The sequence below is a fragment of the Eretmochelys imbricata genome, chromosome 10, assembly GCF_965152235.1.
Source record: "Eretmochelys imbricata isolate rEreImb1 chromosome 10, rEreImb1.hap1, whole genome shotgun sequence".
Classification (NCBI taxonomy): Eukaryota; Metazoa; Chordata; order Testudines; family Cheloniidae; genus Eretmochelys; species Eretmochelys imbricata.
In genome coordinates, this window is record NC_135581.1 from 55,001,296 (window position 1) to 55,012,743 (window position 11,448).

At 40.1% G+C, this 11,448-nt stretch overlaps 1 protein-coding gene across 1 annotated transcript in view; it reads left to right on the forward strand.

The window, feature by feature from the left end:
- Positions 1–11,168, forward strand: part of TRPM1 (transient receptor potential cation channel subfamily M member 1) — a 142,059-nt gene extending 130,891 nt beyond the window's left edge. The window contains exons 25-27 of the mRNA XM_077829323.1: positions 3,840–4,042; positions 5,225–5,357; positions 9,878–11,168. Of these exons, the coding sequence (XP_077685449.1) occupies positions 3,840–4,042; positions 5,225–5,357; positions 9,878–11,168 (1,627 nt within the window). The remainder of the gene's footprint in view (positions 1–3,839; positions 4,043–5,224; positions 5,358–9,877) is intronic.
- Positions 11,169–11,448: the final 280 nt, after the last annotated feature.

The following is an 11,448-nucleotide window of genomic DNA, read 5'->3' on the forward strand; positions in this document are numbered from 1 at the left end:
GGAGTGAAAGTTCATAAAATGTCACAGTAGCCTACAACAAATGGTAATAGGAAAAGGTATAAAAAAAGAGAGGCAGACTGTTCTTGTTTACCAGGCACAATCTTAACACAGTCCTTAAGTTACAGCAAGATCTTTTTGTTTGGACTAATTCAGTCTGCCTCTCTTTTTTTATACCTTTTCCTATTACCATTTGTTGTAGGCTATTGTGACATTTTATGAACTTTCACTCCCCTTTACCTTTGAGCTCACAATTAGGTAAATTTGTCAGCCCAATTATCACAACATCACAAGGATCAGAAGGTCGGGAGTATGGTGTACATCCACTATTCCCAGATACACGGGCCTGATCCTCTGCACTCGGGCTCTGTAGCTCCATGTTTTGTCTCTGAGTTAAGGAGGAGAGTTCGGGTCAAAACCGTGCATAATGTCCTTGTGCACCACCCATTTAATTGGGCTTGTGTAGGAACCAGACTTTGGCTCTCTGAAGCCGGGGAATACATCATGTCATACAATACAATGAATACAGCTTAATACAAAGCAAGAGGTGGAACTTGTTTCCAAAATGTGGGAAGCTCCAAATATTGGAATACATTTAGCTACCCGCTCCTCTGCCTAATATTGGGATGGCCGAAGCCCCACAAGCTCAGTCTGAGTCTAGCTACCCCTCTATCTACCAGACTAGAATGAAGAACTTTAACTGAACCACAGAGAAAGAAGAAAATATGAAAATAAAATCTTGTCTGGGGATTTGGGGACTTATGGTCTCACCTCCTCTGCCAACTTCTATGTAGACCTAAAGGACCTTCACTCTCTGGTGAGCTAATGGTGTTTTGAAGCAACTGAAGTGACTGCTAGGAATCACGGTGCCATGATGTCTAATACTGAGTGACACTAGTTCCTAGCAGCCACTTCAGCCTCTACCAACTATGTTTCAACAAGTGAATTGCACTGAGGTTGCAGTGGTTATTGTCACTCAGATGTAAAACAGAGGTTATTCAGAAGTAATACAGCTCAATCCCAGGTATATCAATTGCTCTACTGACTTTGCAAAATATACTAGTAGTCCCCTGGATGGAATTCAGGGATCACTAGAAGAAAAAGGTGAGACCTGGTACAAGCAGAATGTATCCCAGAAAAGGGCTCTTCCCTGTTGAAACCAGATAAAAGATGCTTACAAACTACCTAAGCCTTGTGTAGTTTTACGGCTAGTCTGAGAGGTGTCCAGAGTGCAAAACTGATAATCACAATGATCAAACTGATCATTTATATTCCTGTCATTGATAGTCACAAAGCAAAACCAGGGAATTTTTATCCACTTCTACCACTTTCTCTTTATGTTGGGTACTGTAACAGAGTGGCTCACCCTGGAAGGGTGGGGCTAGACAACCTTGATTACAGAGTGAGCCACACTGGAGAGCTCAGCAGCAAAAATGCTGAAAGGAAGGTGGGGAATGCCTAGGGATTAGAGGCTGCTGGGAGTGAGCAGGCTCTAGTAGTGAGTCCTGGGAGTAAGGACTGAGATTCCAGCCAGGTAGCGTCTGGGAGTGGGCTGCCAAAGCAGGGAGGAGAAAGAGAAGCCTTTGTTTTGTGTAGACTTTGGATGGACTTGAAAACTTTTATTTTGAATGTTTGTTCATTTAATAGGACACAACCTAAGAAGGGATGAGAATGGGCAAAAGTGTTTTATTAGTTTCTTGAACAGTCCAAGAAGGGAAACTGAGGCAGGCTGCTTGTAGTGTGACCCTAGGCCATGGGCAGGGGATGCATAGGAGATGGCTGGCCCAGTCACAGGTACCCTGGATGTTTTTCCCATCATGACATATGGGAGGGAACACTAGAAATGACTGCTGCTAATAAGTCACGCTCAAAAGCACCACCTAAGTGGAGATGCAAATGAAATAGTGTTCCCCATGTATATACAGCTTTGCACTGCTTGCAGGCATAGGTTGATAGCATTTTGCTGGCCCTGATACCTAGTTTACATGTCATGCCCAGAAATGTACTTCACAAAGTGTATGTAGTTAGGAGGTTTGGTAGCTTAAAAGGTCATGAAATTTAAAGAACTAAAATGCCAGTCACGTAGCTGGAAAAAAACCCTTACATACAATGGCACTTATTATTGACTGAAAAGACCAAAGAATCAGCAGTTTAGGAAGTAGGTCATGCTGTTAACTCCTGTCAGCAGCATAATGGAAGATGATAATATTCAGCTCGAGAACTCTTGCAATGGAGAAGACAGTAGAATAAAGCCAAATTGGCCAGTATCAATGGTAATATAAATGGACCTATTCCGAGCCATAAGAAACAAAGACATTCATGTTTTATTGCAGTCATGTTTTAATTATTTTCATGAAACAGTATGTAAGAATTTTAAGACACAGCAAGTCAGAAAATAAATAGAATATTTTTTTTTAAAAGGAGGAGTTTAGATAACCTTTGATGGTTTAGTATTTGGGGACACTAAACTAGCTTGAAAACTAGTGAGAACTGCATGACTTGCTTTCAGTTGATAAGAGTCTGTTAGTCTCTGGGTCTAGCACTGTCCCTTTTCTACCCCTCCAAATCTACTGAACTCCAAAATAAATTCTTTTACCAACACAGCTGGCTTTGATGGCAAAAATGAAAATCTTTGGCTTCTAAGAACAGCTCTTTGCAAGTATCTGTGTTGTGTTCTGAAGTGGAGAAGTTTGTATGAATTGAAGTTTGAACTGAGGACATTTTGTGATTGCTTTAGGAAAAAGTCTGCTATTTAGGTCAAGCTGATCAGGATAGGCCATGTGAAGCTTCTGAGTTTTATTATACAAAATATCTTTCATGTGTTTAATACTCTGTGTAACATCAAACACTGGGATGTGTTATTAACAGCACTTTGTTTATAACTATGCTCTGAAATAGGAGTTCTGTGATGCATATATTTTTTCAGAGCTTATTTTTCTCCATGACTGCTGAGAGGTTTTATATACTGGGGAAAATACTCTAAAATAGCAGTTTTCAAACTATGGGGTGGACTTCCCAATGGAAGTGCAGGAATGTGTCCTGGAAGGTGCGAGCTCTGTGCTTTTTTAAAGAGCTCTGGCTGTCAGTCCCGGGTAGCTGGGTCTTGTGTGGACAATGCACACGCGGGAGACGGGGATAAAGGGGACAGTTCTTCTCCCCGTCCCTCTTCCCCCTCCCCCAGGCACCCCAGGCTCAGGCTCTCCTTGCCTTCCTCCCCGCCCCAATCCCTCACCAGGAGGTGGGTCTCCGGCCCTCAGCCACAGGGGCGCAGCAGCAGGACAGAAGTAAGAGTGGCAATGGGGCACTAAGTCTGCTGTAAAAAGTGATATTGACGAATATCAACTTTCATATTGCCATCCTTACTTCTGAGCTGCTGCTGGCATGGCACTGCATTCAGAGCCGAGCGTCCACCCAGCAGCCGCTGCTTTCTGCTCTGCCTTCAGAGCTGGGTGGTGGTATATGTATTTGTGTCGGGACGGGGAGCACATAAATGACTACAGACACAAAGAAGGGGGGCCCAGTCAAATACGTTTTTGAGAATCACTGTTCTAAAAGGATACCCTTCTGGGGAGGAGTGTGCTGCTGTTCTACCACAGTCAAAAGGATAGCTAAATTATCCGTTCAACTTAATCAGCAGTCTTAACAGTCTCTTCCAGCTAGAGTCTCTAGGCTTTATAATAACTGCTGAAATAATTGGCTACACAACTCAGCAATTCATGTCAAATTATTGTATCTGAACTCAGACTGCTATTTAATATCCTTTGTATTTTTAATTTTATGCTTGTTTATGGCAAAGGATCATCGGAACCTAATGGAAAACAATACAATAACCTCTCTTGCAGCAATACCTTCTTTGAAGTGAAGTCCATATCCAACCAAGTTTGGAAATTCCAGCGATATCAGCTGATCATGACATTCCACGACAGACCTGTCCTACCTCCACCTATGATCATCTTCAGCCACCTCTACATAATCATCATCCGCCTCTGCTGTCGCTGTAGGAAGAAACAAGAAGGGGACCAGGATGAGCGTGACCGGGGACTGAGTACGTGAAGGATTCTGTGTTTTAAATAGAGCTCTTTATACCATTTCAAACACAAAGCAGCCATTTATCCAGTGCTAATTGCCATTCATTTTCTTCACCTTGGCCATTGGCAGTATTAGTAAAAGTCAGTATGTGACAACACTTGCACCAAACTAATAAATTCATAGAGGTCTCCAGGGTCCTGGGCCTACAGAATATGATGCTGCACTGCTGCTGCCAATCTTCCTTAGCATTTTTTTTTAAATTGGCTGACCCTGTAGTCTTGGCATCTGTTTAGTCCAGATTTACCAAATTATAACAAAGGCCATGCAGTGGGAGGGAAAGAATAGGTAATGGAGGTCATTCACAAAGAAATTGAGGGAATACAGCGATTATGGGTTTTAGTCTCATCTGTCACATTGACTTCTCTCTTGCATTTAATAGTTCATGTAGAACAATATTGTGCCTCAGTTTCCCCACATGTAACAATACCTACCTATCTCACAGGAGCACTGTGAGGATTAATTATTATCTGTATAATGCTTTGAAGATGGAAGTGCCCTGAAATTGTTACTTTTAACATGATAATAATGATGATTAAGAAGAAAAAACTGATTTAATCAAACAGATGTTAGCATTCGTGTAGTATTTTTACCTATCCTTGTTTGTTTTTCATGGGAAACATATTTTGTAGGTAATTATATTTTCATTACAGATGCCCAGCTACAAAAGAGTTGCATATATGGCACCTCTGAAAATAATATGGAGCATTCCCAAGGGGTTTTTTCCTCTCATTTGTTTTTTTTAAAATAGGAATTTTTTGAAAAGTCCTTACCCAAAGTCTGTCAGTGGAACAAACTGACCCATTGGATGTAATCTACTGAATGTGATAAATCCTTTTTAGAGATAGGGTAAAAAAGAAGACTCATCTAAACTAGCAATCAGATTGACTGACTGAGTAAGAGAACATTGCACTCAGGACTTTGGCTAAGTGGTGGTTGCCTGTTTACAGGCTAGCCTGTTTATTAAGTGCCCAAGCAAGGATTGCAGGAACAGAACCTTCAATCCCTTCCCCTGCCTCCCCCACCCCCGCCTCCCCAAAATCCGAAAAGCCCTACAAAAGAAAAACCCACCTGTTATATTGGATTTAAAATTATCTGAATCTTGGGCAATTCAACTAATACATTTTACAATTTTATGCAGAATTGTTTCTGAATGATGAAGAGCTGAAGAAATTGTATGAATTTGAAGAGCAATGTGTTGAGGAATATTTTCAGGAAAAGGAGGATGAACAACAATCATCTAATGATGAACGTATCAGAGTCACATCTGAAAGGTGACCAGTGAAAACAGAAACCACCCTAATTTTACTAGTCATGAGAACTTTTTTTTTCTGTTCATTAACACCTAGTATTGGTCAAGCTACGTGATGTTTGTAGCCTCAAAAACATGCACCAAAAGTTTGTATTCTTATCTTAACCATACCTAACAATCTGTCTCAAACTGAATCTCTCACAAGAGCAGGTTTTCTCATGAGATCTCTAGCACTGTTTGCTTCTGTGTGGTCTGGGTATACTGCAAGAGCCTTGCCCACATTTTCCTTCTACACTTCCTCTTTCCCCCCCACTCAGCTGTGTAAAGTTCAGAGACATTTTCTCTACCTAGTTTAACAAATGATGACTTGCTTGATTTCCAACAGATTGTCCTATTGTATTAGAGCGGAATCAAATGACAAGAGCAGTGAGATAGGAAGGGAGAAGTATGTTCTAGAGGTCTGCACGTCGGGTCTGGACACCCAGAACTCTTGAATTTTAATCTCCGGTTTGATGAGGATTCCCTCTGAGGTCTTGGGCAAATCATTTAACCTCTCTATCCCCATTTGTAAATAGCAATCATACCTATGTGTACCTCACTGGGGTGTTGTGAGGCTTAGGTAATATTTGTAAATATGAAGACCTCACCAGTAGTAGTATATGTCCCTATTACTAGGTCGTCTAATCAACAACCCTGCTCTGGCAGGGTTTTTCCCTACAGAATATTTTCACATACTCTACCTATTCCAGTGGCAGTTTTAAAATAACTCAAATGATGGGCCTTCTATCATTCCCTTGGGATGACTATTCCACAAAATAAGAAATCTCGCTATTAAGAAAATGATACCTGATATTCAGTCTATATATTCCCTTACCCTGTTGCATACTCACTAATCCCTAGTTATAGCCCCATGCTAAGGGCCATCCTTGGTTTATTCCTGCTGTTTTTTACACCTTTAGAATAATAATAGCCAAATATAATAATCCTCTCAGTCATCATTTAGCCAAGTCATAACATTTACCATGTGCAAATAGTCAGTGTGACTGTGATAGTAAAGGGAATACCTGCTATGTCACAGTAATGCTAATTAACTCAGAACAGTAGATGTCAACACCTTAATGGTGACCACTCTATCCATATGTTTCTTTTAAGAAATCCTCACAAATCAGTGCCCTTGTTACCCAGAGTTTTCAGAACCCAAAACTGTGGTAACTTAACCTGTTTTCTGCAGGCGGTGTCAGGAATAACTCAATGGGGACACAACTCCTCTGTTTGATGAATGATTGGTACAAACAAGATGTTTTCACCCAAAGCTCCTTCTTTATTGAGTCTCAAGCAGATGCGCGCATGCCATGGCAATAGTTTTAGAGCACCCCAAACATAGTTACCCGAAGTCTGAGATGGTTTCAAATGATCAACAGCCAGGCTTCTGGGGGTCCTTCTTCCGTCCAGCTGCAGAGGAAAAGATGTCAGTCTCTGCTCGAAGAAAAGCTCCTTGAACTGCTCCAAAGTGTATTCTTTTACTTAATCTTTTATAGGTAACTTAAATAAAGCACATAACACTTAGTAACTCTTAGTGGGTCACCAATTCTCCTAGCTTCAGCAAATTGCTCATTATCCCTTATCAGCAAAGCATTTCTAGTCATAATAACAATAAAACTTCTATGTCACGGGCACTCAAAACCAAGGTTAGCCATCCAAACGCTCTCTTCCATTCTTATGGTTCATTAACGCTGTCCCATCCTCTTATTCTGATTAGCAAAACTGCGATCATGCATCTATTTGGCCTTACCTTTCAGGCCTGGTCTACACTGGGGGCGGCGGGATATCGAACTAAGTTACATAGCTTAATAACATAGCTGAAGTTGACATACTTAGATTCATTTACTGCGGTGTCTTCACTGTGGTATGTCGACAGCAGACACTCCTCCGTCAACTCCGCCTGCGCCTCTCGCTCCAGTGGAGTACCGGTGTCTACAGGAGAGCACTTGGCGGTCGATTTATCGCATCTAGACTAGATGCGATAAATTGACCCCCACTGGATCGATCGCTGCCCGTTGATCCAGTGGGTAATGTAGACAAGCCCTCAACTCCAACAATTATTCTTAACTATGTGGTATTTGGTTTTTCAGCTAATAGTGGCTGGACACACATAATGGCTGCAGTTATGTCAAGTTTAATTCTCCCATAACACCACCACCACTTAAACGTCTTTCTCTGACTATTTAACATCTTTCTGATTGGGAGGTGTCTTGAACGTCAAATAGTGTCTATGTGCAGTCTGGGAGTCAGAAAGTAAATGAAATGTGCATGTGTGTGTAATTTCTACAGCATTGTTTATGCCATGGCAATTTGTCAAAATCAGGGCTATTGTGACAGCGAATAGAGTAGAAACAACATGCTTCTCTGATTCATTATGGTACATGGTCACAAAGTAGATCTGCATATTTCTCATGGCTTCTTGCTCCATCAGCTTTTGTATGTGGGAGCAAAAGAATGTTAATTTACTTCCACAGTTGATTTTCTAGTATGTGATCTCTAATCACATCCCAGGGTGTAGGTTTTATATCCAGTCTTCCTGCACTGTTACTTCCATTATGATATAAATTATACAAGAAAATGGAAAGAATTTAATAGATTTTTTAAATGATTCTATTGTTTGCAAATCTTGTACATAATTGGAAGGTAGAAATAAAAGGCTAAAGTAGTGCACAACTCCATAAACTCCAGAGTACATTCTTTCATGCAGCAACTGAATGTGTTTCTCACCATTATCTTGATCTTATATCAAGTCAACATTTGAATCTGTCATTAGAAAATACTTCCCATATAATTAATGGAGTTCCTTACAGAGAATGACTATTATACGTGAAGAGGTTGGCATGTGTGGAAAGAAATGTAAAAACATGCTTACCTCAAGGCTGACATGACTTGTACTTGCCTGGACACTTAATAACTAAGAGGAGAGAGAGCTTAAATTTCCATTTTATATAATGTAATGAGCATAGCTCAACAGAAAGTGCAAAATCTTTCAATAACGTTTACAAGAATCAGATCAATGAACTGTTTTAGTGTACAAATGGAGCTGATAAAATTATTTTGGAAAGTTCTTTGTTCATATTGTTTTGGGAACTAGATCAGATTTCTGCAAATGTATTCATAAGTATTCACTGAATAACATATGCAAATAGACTTCAACCTATGGATAGTTTTGTATACTATTCACTTTCGCTGTTAATTGTGGTGTGTGATTGGTCAACTAGGTCACAGTGGGTTCTGTTTCTGCTTCATGACTGGCTGTCTGAGAGTTTTTAAACAGAAGACTAAAGAATGGCAATAGTATATAATATGTTTCCATTATGAATTTTTGGATGAATAACAATTGGTGTTAGAATCTGTGAAACTTCTAGGGTTCTCAGATATTTTCATGAATGTCCCATGGCCATCCAAATACTCATGAACAGTAAATTATTGGAGTGGGATGGATCTGAGGTAAGGCAATAAGAAATGAAACGGGTTCACAGCAAAGGAATCTGATGTTAAACTCCTTGCTCAAATTAAGAGACTATCCAAAACTCTTCAGGATTTTGGCATTCATTTATGGCAGGATTCTGCATTCTTTGCACCCCAGAAAACCCTACTGACTTTGGTGCAAATAAAGATGCCAAAAAGTAAATGATTATGATTAGATTTATCAAGAGCTTCAGCATCTTGCATCGTTGATTTTTTTTTTTGAAGGTTTGGGGACCAACTAATTTGGTACAATGTAATTTTAAAAGAAAGGTGTTAATGTTCCACACTTGCAATATTAAATGCTGTGTAATTTCATATAATTTCCCTTTTTAAAATAAAGGATATCAACCTCCAGCTGTAAACTGAGAAGTTTTCAGCTTTCTTTTCAAGAAGTTCTGAAAGTCTTTCCACAATAATTAAATGGCAGAATAGTTTAAGAAGATGATTCATACTAAAAATCAAATACGGCACATCTTTTCTTAAACAAAAAGGGTATGAGGTAGAAAACAGAAGTGACTAGACAGTAAGATACCAAATATTGTGACATTGTAGTGTAACTATAAGCAAGGTTTTTAACAATTTACATTTATATTCCATACTTCCACTGTTGGAAAATCACAATATAGTAGTGTGTGTTACACAAACTTTTGTACAAAATGGGGAGCAGTTTATGCGTTAGAAGAGTGAACTGTTCCTTAAAATAAATGGATAGTGTATATATTTTGTAAAATTCTCCATTATTCAGAGGGCCAACACAAGACTTATGCACGATTAAGTTCTGTTTTGAAAGGTTAAGTAGGACTTAGGGGCTGCAGAAATCTTGTTTCGGATCTCTGCTTAGGAGCAAGTTTCACCCCGTATGTGAAAACTGCACATTCAGCACTTATGACCTTTGACATAGTTATTAGTAAGGAACATGTATGGTGCAAAATTCAACTCTAACAACTCAGCAGAAATTAGTGGCATATTGTGTGTTACTTGAAAACATTCTATGGTATATTTAATGAATCTTATTTTTATACTCCACAGAGTAGAAAACATGTCTATGAGGTTAGAAGAAGTGAATGAAAGAGAACATTTTATGAAAGCTTCTCTTCAGACAGTTGACCTTCGACTTTCTCAACTGGAAGAGCTATCTGGTCGGATGGTGAATGCGCTCGAAAAGCTGGTGGGTATTGACAAATCTGAGTTGACGCATACACGCTCACGAGCTTCTTCTGAATGTGATGCCGCTTACCTCCTGAGGCAAAGCAGTGTCAACAGCTCTGATGGCTACAGCATGTACAGATATCATGTCAGTGGCGATGAGTTAACATTTGATGATAGCATCACCCCGACGTCACCAGCCATGGGATTGCGCAAAAAAGCCTATTATTTTGGAATGAAAGAAGAGAAAGATTGTGCAGACTCAAAGATGCAGCTGGTTCCAGAACGTCAGGGTAGTCTCCGCTATATCTCCAGTGCGGATACAGTTGCCCCTACAGATTACAAGAAATCTACATTAGAAATTGCACAGAATGTCACTGGACCCCGATCTGATTCAGATATTTGTGTTTCATCTGATGACAAGCAAGGGATTTCCAAGAGTGATGAAACAATTCCCCAAAGCATAAACCAAACAGATATTGTTATGAATGGACAGTCAGTCACAAGACCAGATTTTCAGAACACTCATTTAACAGTAGAAAGGACCAAGTTAGAAGCTACCATCTCTTATCCCTTGGACAAGTCTAAGGCAATGCGCTATTACCCTGCTGAAGCGTTCAATGCTTGTCAAACAACCATGCTAAAGTCAAGGAGCTTTATATTTGCACATGGAGGGAAGCTGGTTGGAGGGGTCAACAACTGGACCACAGACGATAACACCATAATGGATCAAGTGTGTCCTTCCACAGTTAAACAGTGGACTAGTGAGTGGAAATACCAGGTTGAACAGAAACTTTCTAATGAACCTAGACAAGAATATCCTGGTGGGTCTGAAGCAGAAAGGCAAGCAGAGCAGAAACAGTTACTGACAGATACAGAAGATGACGGCGATGTTGGCGAAGCAGGTGTCAGTGCCTCTCATATTTCTACACCTGTCACTGACAGGACTGAGATAGAAAACTTACTGTCAGTGAAGCCAGACAGGACTGGTAGATTCCCATCTGTACGATCAAAGAGTTTACACAGCCATTCTCGGAAAGCCAAGTCCATTAAGGACAAATTAAATAGACCAGGACACGCCAGCAGTGTAACTAATCTAGTGGTGGCCTGTGGCAGTGCAACGGAAGAGAAAAAAGCTAAGCAAGAAATCACTTCCACGGAAACTGAGTGCTAAAATGGCTCACAATCCATGTGGCAGTGATGGTCAAGAATTTGTTTGGATTAGTTTAACAAATATACCACACTGAGCAGAAATGTTTGAAAATTTAATTCCTAAAAAATCTTGCATTTACTGATTTTCTGTATTTTTTTATTCTGTAGAAATGTTAATCCCCTGTTCTCAAACAAACACTTTGGGATTTGGGTGAAAGGAAGACATGCGCTTTAGAGGTGGATGTAAGGCTAGGCATGATAAGAAAATGCCAAGTGGGCCAGATCTTTTTGGGGTCTGTTGG